This window comes from Lissotriton helveticus, chromosome 8 (genome assembly GCF_964261635.1).
Source record: "Lissotriton helveticus chromosome 8, aLisHel1.1, whole genome shotgun sequence".
Lineage (NCBI taxonomy): Eukaryota > Metazoa > Chordata > Amphibia > Caudata > Salamandridae > Lissotriton > Lissotriton helveticus.
In genome coordinates, this window is record NC_136069.1 from 1,384,432,972 (window position 1) to 1,384,447,063 (window position 14,092).

Consider the following 14,092-nt stretch of genomic DNA (forward strand, 5'->3'; position numbering starts at 1 on the left):
TCTGTCTCGTTAAAGTCCCTCGCCTTCAGCGGGCCTTTAATAGCCGGTATAGCCCGCTACGGCGGGCTATAAGGCTATATGGCTGGCGCCGTTCTCGATAATATGGCCAAATGTGCATGGAAGGCAGGGCAGGGCTAGCTGGACAGCTGGAGAGAGCACAGGCAGAGCGGTTGAGACCCTGAACTTGTCAGACGATGGCCAACTGCTCGAAAGTGGAGTCCTGTTAGTTTACTTTTCTTCCCAAGACTCCAGTAGTTACTCGGTACCACATGCAGAACGTCTGCAGCAAAACGCTGGGGAACCGGGTTCAAGTCTCGGCGTCGGCTTACCATCTTGTTATTCTGAGCAAATCGCTTCATGTATGTATGTATATATGTATGTATGTATAAACCATTTTGTAACGCGCTCTGTTACTTGGGAGTATCCTGGCGCGATAGGGAAGAGGCAGAGGAAGACAAAAAAAGAAGCATCTTAAATCACACTCCTGAACATATGGGTTTTAAGATTTTTCTTGAACTGGGCCACACCTTGCGTGGATCGTAAGAAAAGAGGAAGTGCATTCCAGGCACGAGCAGCCACTATAGCTATAGACTGGCCCCCAAGTCTGGTTCTCTTAAAACGAGGGAGAGCCATTCTGAACATGGTAGATGATCTGAGAGCTCGTGAGGGGGCATAGAAAGTGAATCTCTTTTTTAAGTAAGCAGGTCCTTGATTGTGGGTTGCTCTAAACGAGAGCACTAAGGCTTTGAACAGAATGCGTTGGGATACTGGTAGCCAGTGGAGATTACACATATGGGAAGCAACACTCTTCCATCTCGGGACATTAAATATGAGACGGACCGTGGCATTCTGAATGACCTGCAGGCGTTTGACCAGGTAGGCTGGAATACCGCTAAACAAAGCGTTCGCGTAATCCAGCCTTGCTAGAATGAGAGCGCGGGCAACCGTCTCTTTAGCTTCTCTAGGAAGCAGTGGGAAGAATCTGCGCAACATTCTCAGCGTGGCAAAGCAGGTCCCGGAAAGCTTCTTTATATGATCCTCAAATCGAAGGTCCTCGCCAAACCAAATGCCCAGATTTTTCGCAGGACCACCCATCACCTTGGGGCTAGGAATGTTCGAGGGCCACAGCAGATTCCCGAAATTAGAGTGGAAAGAACCATAGAAAAGCACCTCGGATTTGTCCTCATTGCATTTCAGCTGGGCCAAAGTTAACCAGCGAAAAACTGAGGACAAACACAGCTGAACAGATGAAGTATCTAAATGATCGTCTGGCCAGGTAAACAGCAGCTGTGTATCGTCGGCATACCCTATAACCTTAGCCCCATACTGCTCCGCTAGATACACCAAGGGGGTGATGTAAATGTTGAACAGTAGGGGACTAAGGGTAGATCCCTGGGGGACCCCAGTGAGAAGTGGCTTAGGTTCCGAGGCATGGGGCGGCATCCAGACCTGTTGCGACCTGTCAGATAAAAATGAGGACAACCAGGCTAGGACACCTCCTCCAATGCCTATAGCAGACAGCCTGGCAAGAAGGTGCTTATGGGGAACGGTATCGAACGCGGCAGAGAGGTCCAATAAAATCAGGACCGCTCTGCCGCCTCCGTCAAGACATTCCCTGATCGATTCCGCCATCTCCACCAGAGCGGTCTCCGTGCAATAGGCCGCCCGAAAGCCCGATTGAGCTGGGTGGAGAGCATTAGAGGACTCAACAAAGCTCTCCAACTGATGGAAAGCCACTTTCTCACACATTTTTGCCAAAGCAGGCAGAAGAGATATGGGTCGATAATTCCCAGGGACAGTAGCATCCAGCCCAGGTTTTTTCAGAAGCGACAGAAGTTTTGCCTGCTTCCAGTCACGAGGGACCTCAGCAGAAGATAGGGAGCAATTCACAATCTGGGTAACCTCACTGCAGACAATGTCTGCCACCTCCGAAAGCACCCGGGCAGGGCAAGGGTCAGAGGGGGAGCCCGACTTAAGAGATTGGAGGAGGGGCAGTACATCACAGTCCGTGACCAGCGAAAAGTCCGTGAACTGTTGCAAGTCACAAGGGCGAGGCGTAGAGGAAGGGCCAGCCACAGAGCAGTCCGCTGGTAACGCTGAGAGTAAGTCCTGTTGGATCTTAGTTATTTTATTGATAAAAAAATCAGACATGTCCTCGCACCATTGTGCCGAGGAAGGGAGTATGGCGGTGTCCACAACAGGGGACACAAAACTTTTTACAATAGAGAAGATCTCTCTACTGTTGTTTTCCGCTTTGGCAATTCTCCCTGCATAATAATTCCCTTTAGCTATCTTAATAGTGGCATAGTAGTCTTTTTGGGCTGTGCGTAGGGCGGACTTTGACTCCGAGCTATACCCAAGTCTCCAGGCACGCTCCAGCTTTTTACACCTTTTTTTCAGCTCCCTTAATTCAGGAGAAAACCAGGGCTGGGAGGGGGTGTGTCGGAGCCTGGACACCGTGGTAAGTTTCGTAGAAACATTAGCCGCCTGCAGCACCCACCCATTAAAAGCACTAAGCGCCTCACCAACCGCAGAAGTAAGCTTAGGGCGAGCTCTAGAAAGAGCATGGCCGATCGCGACCAGATTGATCTTCTGGGTATGACTCGAGGGAGAGGTGGATGCGAGTCGATTTACACCCTCCACCAGAACCTCAAATACAACAATGAATGTGCCCTTGTGTAATGTGCTCATGTAAGGTGCACCAACACCTTCGGGTCGAGTTTGCGCTGTAATATAAAGACAATGCACACATTTCTGGCAGGGAAGAGGGCACGGAGGAATGCAAGCAGGCATTCAATTAAATGCGAGTTTCTGGCTGGGGACGGGGACCTATGTTATAGGTGACTGTATGGCCCTAAAGGATGGTCCCGGGCAATCAGAGGGCAGCCACTGCCTTACTGGGATTTGTGGGGTTGGACTCGCAGAAAGGAATCCACACATACATTTTAGCTGCCTCTATCCATGGAAGCATCTGCACCATCCCATTTAGCTAAATCACTCTGACATTGTCCCCAAAAAGTTCCCTTACATTTACTTCAAAAGGGTCGCCATCCCCGTTCTTCCAGTTTCACTTTGGCCTGGACCGAGAATCTGGTCATCATTCACAGAATCGGGTGTTTGCTTTTATCTGCTTTTTATTTTTATGATGAATTTCTATGAACATTGTATGGTGGATGTATTATTATGGAGTCGAAGTGCAATAAACAGTGTTTACTGGCAGAATTTGTTTGATGGCCCCAACAATGTGGACCACCAGGTTTGAGGTTTTTATTTTACTTCTGTGACAGTCCTCTGCACCTTCTTCGGTGATCTGTCATTTGACCTGATTAACAAGTATGTCCGCTGATATTTTGCAGAGACTTAAAGTCATGCTTATTTATATTCAGTGCACCCCGAGCAGGTATCTATAACTGTCATTCCAGCCAGTACACAAAGCTCTCTTTTCTAGCGTGATCTCTCATTATTGGACTGCATCCTTCCGCATTTGTGTGGTGAAATGCAACCTCTGGTTGTTTTATTAAACTACAGACTGTTCACACACCTCACTATATTTTTGGATTGCTAACTGAAGTTGTAAATCTTAACTGAAAACAGGAAAGCCCCAATTAATGCAGGAAAGCCCCAATTAATGTTTCTCAGAATCTGCACCTATATAATATGTTGGACGCAGTAGTGGCTTGCTCAGGTAAGAGCAGTGGGGCGGGGTGGGCGGGGATGGGTGGTGGTGGAAGTAGACAGACAAAGGGATAAGTAATATTAAATAAATAAAACCACTTACTTTGCGCTCGCTGCATTGCCGATGCCCCGGGCACCAAGTAAGTGGTTGCATTTATTTATTAATTTATTTAATATTACTTATCCTGTTGTCTGTCGACTTACACCGCGCCCCGCCTCACCACTCTTACCTGTACGAGCCGCCACTGGTAGGACGATCTCTTGTATGCGCCATCCCCCTGACTTTCCATCCTGAAGAGCATCATCATTCTGCAATCTAACTCTAGTCCCACTTAGCATGGGTGCCGGCCCTGATCTGATCAGCATACCATCACAATTCCTAGCCCCAGCTCGATATGAATAGGAGTTCACAAACAGTAACTGCAGGCCTGCCTCCAAGACCGACAACAAACCCCTGGTCTAATCCACCTTGATGTTATTCAGGCACAAATCCCTTTTTTTTGTAGTGCATGTAATCAATACAAAGGGGCGTCCTTGTTAACTTAGTAAGGGCTGACAGACTTATGGAGATCTATGGATAGGAAGAGATAGTTTGCCGAACTAAAGCCGATACTAAAGGAACATACACCAATGCAAGCCTTCCTTGAATCCATAGCAGCAGCAGCAGCAGGCTGGACTTTTCCATTTCACGTGAACTGAGAAAGCTGTTCAGGCTGGAACAAGAGCATTTAATTCCAGGACAACAGTTAGAATAAAAAAAACAGTCACTTCTTCATCAGGCCAGAGTGCTTTGCATGGAATACACTGCTCTCTCTTTCTTTTTTTAAATCCAAAGAGAGATCTAGTTGCTTCTTTTATATTCAACTTCTTCATAAAATTCTGTATTTGCTTCCGTCTAACTGGTAGAAATCCATTGTCTAGGTGCTTACTGTGTCTTGCCTGGACTATGGTAATAGTAAATTTACACAAAAATGTTTGTTTACCTTTGAATCAGGTCCCCAATGTTCATTTACATGTGTACAAAAGAAAATCCTCCCTTGGGGGAATTCATTTTTATCAAATAGCTTATAAGTTTGTGTTCAGTTGTTTTACATTCGTTAGTAATTAAATGTCATCATTTTCCTTATTGAATATCTTTGAAACACGAACCTATCTTTATTAACGTGATGTAAACCCTGTCAATAATGAACCCTCTTTTAACTTCCAGATCTTCCCCCTCCTCCTCTGCCACCACCAGCTTTAAAATCCCCCACAGCTCAGTCCAAGGGACAGCTCGATGCTCGCCCTGGAATGGTTTTGAAACATCCATCCATTGACCAAAGAACAGAGAGGTCAGCAGAACGAACTGGGCAATACAGAGGAAGGGAAGCAGCCGACAGCAGACAACCTTCTGATGTACGGACAAGTTCAGGGGAGCGCAGAGATTGCCCAGACCTGCACAGTGATGGAAGGGCGCGAGGAAGCAAAGGATCTAAACGAGAAGGCACACCAGTAAAAACCCAATTACACCAAGGTACATCCTTGTCTTTGAATATCCTTGTGGCTGCATGCGTGTTACGTATAGATATGAATATCGATTCCAAGGTTACTTTGTAGAAGTTTTGTTTATTTGATATGCCATTTTGATATCCATTCGTGCATTTTTTCAGATACAACCATTTTATTTGGCTGAAACCATGAATCACACCAGGAAGATCCCATACTTTGTTTTGCAATAGTTAGTTTTACAAGCAATTTGGGGCTGTATTACACAAGTGCCCTGGGGGTGCAACGGGCATTTGTGGTCGCTTCTGCTTCCCCGGGCACTTTGGTATTACAGAAGACGTGGCAGATACCTGTGCGTCCCCTTCTGAAATACAAATAGCGCTGGCACACATAAAGCACCTGCTCTATCTTCAGAGGCCATTCCTTAATTTGCCTGGGGGCGTGGCTCCATGCAAATGAGGGAATCCCTTTGCCTTTGTGCCCGCGCTGTATTACTGACGCGGGTACTGAGGCTAAAAAGCTTTCAGGTGGCACACTGATAGTGCACCACCAGAAGGTGAATAAACATGAAGCAGATTGCATTAAAACAATGTAAGACAAATTGGAGTTCACAGGAATCTGAATCCCTCGGATGACTTGTTTTAGCCTTACATTCATAGAGAGACTTATGAAACAATAAGTAAAAGAAACTGGATTCTTACTGCATAAGAACCAGGGTACAGATTTCCTAAAAAGTCATGAAGCGCAAAGCAGCAAGACAACATGCTACGCCTACTGTACATGGAGATAGCAGGAATGTGCCAAAATTGCTAACATATGGTGCATTCCTCCTCTCTCTCTCTGCGCTTGTGCATTTGTGGCTACCAAGCGCCAAAGCAGGCACCCTTATGCCATTATATCTGATGCTTCGTTACAGACAGGATTGGTTTTGTGAAAGAAGGGTCACCTTCTCGCACAAAAACAATACCCAGAGGCATTTTCTTCTTTCTATATGTGCCGCAGGAAAATTGAAGATATTTCTCCATATTAAGTCTCACCTGGGAAGGTGTAGCATTTCAACCCATTCCCAGGTGTGCTAGTCTCAATATATAGGGTAATGCACCAAATACCATGGGTGGATGTGTGGGAACACCCCCGCTCTACCCATGGAACGCCCCCCAATGCAGAGGAATGCAAGACAGAGACTTGCACTGCCTTACTTTACTCTGGATTTACTACCCAACACAATGTGACTCTACATGGCACAGTAAATCTAACATAAGGGCTTGCCTCACCTTGTGTGATGCCTTGGCAATGCATGCCCTTGATAAATCTAGGCCCAGGTATCTTACTTTATTAAACTTTAGCAACATCTTTCTAAAGAAATTCAAGCTACAAAAATATCACTAGATGCCCTGGTAGAAAAGTTACCAAGCTCTGAACATTCTGAAACTTTCCATAGGAGCACAGCCAACTACCTACACTTTGCGAAATTTGCAAATAAAACTATTAAAACAAGGCCCAGGGAGTCAGAAAAGGAAGACCGTCAGGCATTATGACTCCAAATGCTGGAAGGTCTAAACAGACTTCAGCTGGCACTCACCATGAACATGAAATTAGAGTACTAAACCAGCTACTCACCATTGCACCCTACAAGTATGACAATTCAGACTATTCAATGCCCCAAAGCTTTAAGATTAGCATGGGTGGCAGCAATTAGTCATTTTTAACGTATATTGAATTTGTTAACAGTTATTGTGCTTACTCTAAATCAGACAAACAGCCCATCATGTGGCAGACTATGATAAGTGCCGGAGTTACCACTTAAGTGCCGGTGCCAAGCACCGGAAACTACCAGCTCAAATTAAGCGCTGCTCCACAGTAAATACATAAATAAGAACTGAGCTCTAATTACATTCTCTCATTTAATACTTTGTATGTGTATATTTTGCACCGTGAATCTTTTCTGGATTCTCATGCTGTAAATTATTCCATCATCTAGTGGTTGGGTCTGGAATGTTCCTTTTTTCCTTGTAGTCTCTTTTTTGTTGTGGGCATCATTGAGGGTCATTTGGTGGCAATACCTTCCCTGACTCATGTGACAAGTGACCAGAAATATGTAAGAGGTATGATTTTAACACTACAGAAAGCTACAGAATCAATTCATAAATACTGAGCACACATTACATTCTCTCACTCGGTACTTAGTATGTGTATATTATGCATTCATTAAAATCACAAACACCTAGAATTGAAATGTATATAATTACCCAGGAAAGTAATATACCATATCAGCACTGACCACATTAATGGATGTGCATAGTGCAGGGAGCTGAGTGGAACACTTCACCCTATTATCACAATATAGGACTCAAGATCAGCAGTTTAGTCTTGTTCCCTCCTATTCATGTGAGGTGTAGGTAGTCTGCAGGCATATTATGTTTTTTTATTTTTTTATAAGGTTCCGCTATTTTTGCCCTCTCTTGGCACTGGGCGTACATTTCGTGGTAGAAGAACCTCAAAATGGATGTGTTAGATAGTAACTTTTTGTTTTTTTCCACAGAGGATATCCTACCCTACTGCAGACCTACATTTCCCACATCAAACAACCCTCGGGACCCCAGCTCCTCTAGCTCCATGTCTTCGAGAGGGTCGGGTGGAAAGCGTCGAGCAGATCAAACCGCAGGCCGGAAGAATGCAGCTGAAATGCAAGTGTTAGTATCCTACGAACGCGGAGGGCCCGGAGACGAGGAGTTTGAGGTAACTGCAACCCGCCATTTTTTCCCCCTATAGTATGCTTTTGACTGCTCAGTTTTCCAAACACATTATTTACTTTTGTATTTTATTTTTAATTTCTATATTTTATGCTCCATTGCAACAAAATAGGTCTATAACGAGATGTTTCTAGTAGTTTCAGTGACACTGTGCCATCGCTCTCCAGTGTCTTGTATGTCATCTGAGAATGGAATGTATTTCTTTACTTTGGTTTGAGAAGCCGAATGTCTCTGTTGTTAGTTTATAAATGGTTGCGGAAAACTCAATGAACTCACAAAAAGGAATCATTGGAAATTCATCCGTCATTTAATGTGGAAATAACCGTGCTGCAAAGGCTAATGTGGAATCAATTCTACTGACAGAAGCCATGCAGACTGTGTGTCTACAGTTATTGTCAGCCACATTTCACTTATTTGGTTACATCCATACCAGAGCCTCAGGAATGTACCACCACCGCAGCGCTTATTTCTGCCTTCGCGAACAGCGACACCACAACATGTATTTATTTTACTTCAACCATTAGCAATTTCCAGTGCACGGGGTGTTTAACATGCTGATTATAATCATGGGTAAAGCAATATAATTTTAAAAGTGCAATGTTTGCATTAGTTGTGGAGTCATTTGCCATACAAAATATTTTGAATGACTCTACCAATAGAGTAAAAGAAGGTAGAATAATTTATAATATGTTATATGGCTCTATTTACAGTTAAATTACTTTTTTTTAACAGCTTCATCTCTTTTTTCAAGATCATTCGACTTTGTGGTGTTATTTTACTTTTCTGGAACATTCTCAGTTTCTTATTTCTCTGAAACTCTTAGAAAAATGAAAAAGTTGTTAAAATCTGCGACATCTTGTTGGTAAAAAATGCCCCTAGGCGCGTTTCCGGCAGATCCAGCGATTCTAGTTAATAAAACTCCTTTAAACAGTAGTGGAAGCTTCCTTGTGGCACATAACTGAATTTTGACTTGTTCAAACAGGTAAACATAGGTCTGCCTCGGAAAATATTGTTGAAAGGAAGATTAGGCGTTGAAGTGGAAAAGACTCAATGATATGTGCATAGTTGCAATGAAGTGTAACAATATTTCTGATCATGGTGCCAAACACCCAGCCTTAACAGTGCCCCTTCTCCGACCTCTGTACTCTACATTTCGGTTTTGCAGAGTGTTCTGCAAATAACTGGAAAGCATTACTTGTTTTTTTAAAGAATCTTTGTGCCGTTCAAGTTGACTGTTAAAGAGATGCAAGCAAGATCGCCTGTAATTTATTGTTGTTTTATTTCTTACAGGAAACAGAAAGCTGAAAACAACCAGGTCAAAGTCACATAATCAGAAAGCTGTCCCCTAAGATGCCTCCACGTGGATCTCGTTCAATGCCAGAAATACTGTTCAGTGCAATCAAAGTGTACAAATGTATTTTTTCTTTTTTTATTCATGGCAACAGCTGAACACTATTTCCTTTTCCTGTTTACGCATCTCTCCCCTTCTCGAACATTCTTCGCCGCTCATTTCCCATGGCAGTGCACAAGATGGCACCTTACTGCTCCTCCAGCCAGGAAGGCAGATGATCTTGTTGTCGAGCTCCTTCTAGTGCTGCTTCAGGGATTGACCAGCAGAAGGTGCCAGGAACTGGGGTTGTTGCTTTACTTTATTTTGTCCTTGTTTTCTGAAATCCCTTGCTTCCAGTAGAAGTCGCAACGCACTGCTTCTGTCCACGAGGTCTATTCTAGAAATTGTAATATACCACTCGACGTGATTGGCAGCATACGGTAAAACCTATGCAAAGGGTTGTTGTAGCATTTCGAGTTGATTGGTCTGCATTTAATGCTAAAGATAAATAAATCTCTGTTTACGGGCTGTTTTCTTGACAGTTCCTCAAATGACATTGTCAGTCCCATTTACCATTTTAGTTGTATCAACAAAACACCTTGGAGGTGTCTCATTGTATATATGTACTTTTTGTATGCTCCCGTGGTACTTAAACCTGTCTTCCTCATTTCAGAAGTAAAGGACAGATTTATTGAAACTATGCTATTCGCTTCAATAATGTAAAGCTTGTTCAATTTCTAGTGGTTAGGGGATTTTATTCCGGCATTCTAAACTTAAGAAAGAAATATATTTTTCCATCTGCATAAGTGTTGTGGAGAACTGGGAAAACAAAGAATCCTATCGTTTCCAAAGCATTTGGAAGAATTTGAATTCACATTTTTCAAATTGGATCAAATCAACGTTCAGATTTACCAGTGGCCTAACGGGCTTGATTTTTCCAAAGGATTTTACAGATGTTTCCTATTTGGCAGAAATTGAACACACACAGATATCATCCCATCCCTGCCCCAATTACAAGTGCCACTCTGGAAGTTTTCTTCGACCCTGTATTTTTGTAATGCACTGTTTTTTTTTTTTTGGTTTTAAAAGCACAATCACTAAACTTTATTTGTAAACCATTGTAACTATTAACCTTTTTGTCTTCTTGAAAAATGTCGAAAAGCATTATTTTGTTCATGCGTTTGTTGATAACGAGTTGTAGTTGAATTATATGTAAAGTGACATATGGTGGTGATGTACACACACACCCCGTAAACTGGACATTTCCACTCTTTCCTGTATAAAATATTCTCACATTTGTCTGTTCGACCAATACAGGAATATTTTTTTCAAATGCAAGAGAAATGCATTAATTGCCTTTTGTAAACCTGCCAAATGATCTTTTCCGTCCGCGGATTTTATGACCTATTTATAAGCATATACTTTCCTTGGCTTTATCAGTGGTGCTACTTGCAACATGTGCATTTATTCATTGGCACATACGGGGTTTTCCCACTGTGGGTGAAAAATGTTGTTGGCGATTATTGCAGATAAAATTCTGACTTGAAAATTTTTAAGGAAAAAGAGACATCATTGTATAGAAAAGGTGGGCAGTCTACGGGAACAGTCCATGTTATCAATGTTTTCATTATGTTCATATAAGAAACAACATCTTATTTTTAGCCATAATTTTACATACTGATGGTAAATAATCAGAAATGTAATTTTGTTGCATTATTTATTAAAAATGTTCTCAAATGCATATGTTGTATTGGTTTCTGTTCTTTTGCCAAATGTATTGCAGTACCATGTAGACAATTAGCTATTTCCAAACACTGTTTCAAATGATTGATCTCATGTTTGGTTATGGAAATACTAAAATCATTTCTGCGGCTGATATCGTTTAAGGAGGGTGTTGAGTTTTCCACGTTTCAGGGTGCCAATAATTTTTTCCTTTAACAGACTTGCAGACATAAGAGGTGTGATATCTTGATGAAATGTGGAAGGATTCATTGCTACATGATCCTAGGGATTTAGTCATGCTTTCTAGCCGCTTCAGTGTGTTTTGTTGTTTTAACAGCTGACAGGGATTTAACAGTGGACAGGGATTCACGTACTAGAACTGGATAGATTGGGTGCATGGGAGTATATGGATGTGGTGTTGCATCGTAATGTTTGGTGTCCACGGTTTCTCCGGTTTGCTACCTTTTAGAATTGAATGAGAAATCACCCATTCAATTTGGTCAAAAAAAGTATGGGAAGTACTTCAATGCTTCTAGACCAATAATTTGTCATTCAATCTATTAGATGCCTCATTGCCACAGTGAAGGAGTTGTAATAAAAGTAGTTACTGATATGGTAAAGGTAGAAGAAAATATTTGCAATTTTCACAGGAGCCAGGCTCTCCTTTTTGAAAAATGAAGATAACTCAAAGGCCTTGGTGTTTTTGCCTTGACTTTCTTATGGCAGCTTGGCCCAGGTCAAGGGTTAAATCTGCAAGAGGTCATTTTGATGCAAATGTGAGAATAATGATGAGAGTAAGGTAATTTTCAAATAGTAAGGAATAAATCAACCCTGACGCCCTATCCTCACTATAAGCAACAAATCCCCAGTTTTGGATGTAAACACTGATGGCCATTCAATGGAGAATGAGGGATGGGACACTTTTTTTTAATTTTATTTTTTACAACTTGTTTGTCAGGGGATTGATATTCAGAGAATGTTACCTGGTCATGGTGGGATCCCTGAAGTTCAACACCATTTTTGATTATAAGCATACTCTTAAAATTTTGTGCGAACTGCCATCAAAAGTGTACTCTGAAAAATTAACACCACATCAGTATGTTCTGTTTCCCACGAGACCATGGATCAGAGGACTGCATCCCATATTTGTACTTAAAACAAAAATTCTGGTCCACAGAGATAAAATCCTTTGGGCACATTGGGCCAATACAGACTTGGTGGGCCTGTTCGAGATGGGAACACGGAAAAAGGGTGCTCTGTCGAAAGAGAAGATGGGTTTCTCCAACAAGTACGAGGCGTAGAAGGTTCAGGTGAACACCAAGATATCAAGGCCGAAGCAAGGGGGAGCTAGGGTAACACAACACTATTGTCAGATTTAACACTAAAGTCAGATTTATCAAGCCATTCAAGGACACCTTGTGTGACCATACATGGCTTGATATATCTGGAGTAATGCAAGTCTGGCCAAATCGCTGCCTTGCCCGAGGGAGACTTTCCATGGGTAGAGCGTGGGTTTTCCTATGCATCCACCCATGGAATTTGGTGCTTTCTCAGATTAAAGGTAGACCTGGGAGTGCATAATGAGCAGTCATTTCTTTATTTCTCCTTGTTTTTCCATCTTTCTATTTGTGCTGCATTCTGAAGCACACATAGAAAGACGAAAGTGCCACTCAGGATTGTTTTTGTGTGGAAAGATGTCTCTTACTGCACAAAGAGAATCCTGCTTACAATGTAGATGCCCTTGCACAGTCTTTTGGATTCACTGTGCTGTGCATTATTCTGCCATCTAGTGGTTGGGTCAGGAATTGTAGTATTTCTCCTCTCTGTTTTTTTGCTGTTGGTGGGCGTCAATGACATAGTACCATTTGGTGCCCTTCTGTGACGTCGACGGGTTACCGCCGGAAGCTCTCACCTTTGGTAGCAATCTTTGGATTTTTTTTTTACACCATTGGGTCTGGATCTGTACGGAGAAGCTCCCAAGATTGGCGAGAAGAATCGTGGAAAATTGGAGAAAAATCGGTAGAACAGTGTTTTCCACTTTCAACTTTAAATCTACAATGACCGCAATTTGCCGAAGGAAAGAAATCAAGAACTTTGTCGAAGATCAACAAATGTGCATGTAGGGGGCTCCCTGGGCGTGGTAATGGACAAGACGCAGTTTTAAGTTCTGTAAGAACTGCCACCACAAATACGCTCAAAAGGATCAGCACCCGATGTGTAACCTGTGCCTGCCGCTGGATCATCAAATCAACAACTGTAACACCTGCTCTTTCTTCACCCCAAAAACGTTGAGGGTAAGAGAAAGGCAGCGACGAGCCAATTACAACATGCAAGGCCAAGGACCACCGCCATCGCTGCGAGACCTGGGCCTCTCCAGTGAGGAGGAAGATAACGTCGCCGAAGGATCAGAAGGCAAAGAGGAAAGAGAAATCTTGGTCGTGGAAGTCGAGAAGAAGACATCGAAGGAGGTAAGAGAATTGTCGACCTCGAAAAACCTAGAAGAGTCTCGAAAGTCAGACTCTAGACCTCGAAAGGGATCCTCAGCATCAAAGCATTTGGCGACCGTAGCTGCATCCAAACAAAAAAAGACCGTAGGATCTTTGGATAAGGACTCCAGAACGGCAAAGGTCCTTGCAAAAGCAAAGACGTCGAAAGACAGTCTGGAAAAGGACGCCTCGGCATCGAAGAAAGAGAGAATGACACAAACCTCGACGACCGGTTCGGCGTCGTGAGCCGAAAAATGGAAAACTGACAATCTTGACGCCACAACACACGAGGCTGCGATTGAGAAAAAGAAAAGAAGGCTCGAAGCCGAAATGGCGAATATCCTTCAAAGCAAAAAAGACTTCGATGAAACCTTGAAGCAATTCAAGATACCACAGAAAACAAGGGAAAAAAATGCCGAAAGGGTTGCCGAAGAACCAATACCGCCAAGAACCTCCGAACAGATTAAAGAAGAAGAGGAAGGTTAATACTTCTTCGGGGAAAACGTTGAGGAAGACGAACAAGCATAAGCAGAATCGCTGATCTCGGAGAATGTAGAGCTCCAATGGCAAGATCGCGATGCTGAATCATCTGAGGAGGCTGTGGAATCATATCCTTCGAGACCATCACTCCAGATGACATT

At 42.9% G+C, this 14,092-nt stretch overlaps 1 protein-coding gene across 1 annotated transcript in view; it reads left to right on the plus strand.

Moving 5' to 3' along the window:
• ROBO1 (roundabout guidance receptor 1) overlaps nt 1–10,984 on the plus strand; it is a 1,545,337-nt gene extending 1,534,353 nt beyond the window's left edge. Inside the window, exons 29-31 of the mRNA XM_078658344.1 lie at nt 4,883–5,188; nt 7,703–7,899; nt 9,204–10,984. Coding sequence (XP_078514470.1) covers nt 4,883–5,188; nt 7,703–7,899; nt 9,204–9,218 — 518 coding nt within the window. The 3' untranslated portion in view covers nt 9,219–10,984. The remainder of the gene's footprint in view (nt 1–4,882; nt 5,189–7,702; nt 7,900–9,203) is intronic.
• The last annotated feature ends 3,108 nt before the right edge of the window (nt 10,985–14,092 follow it).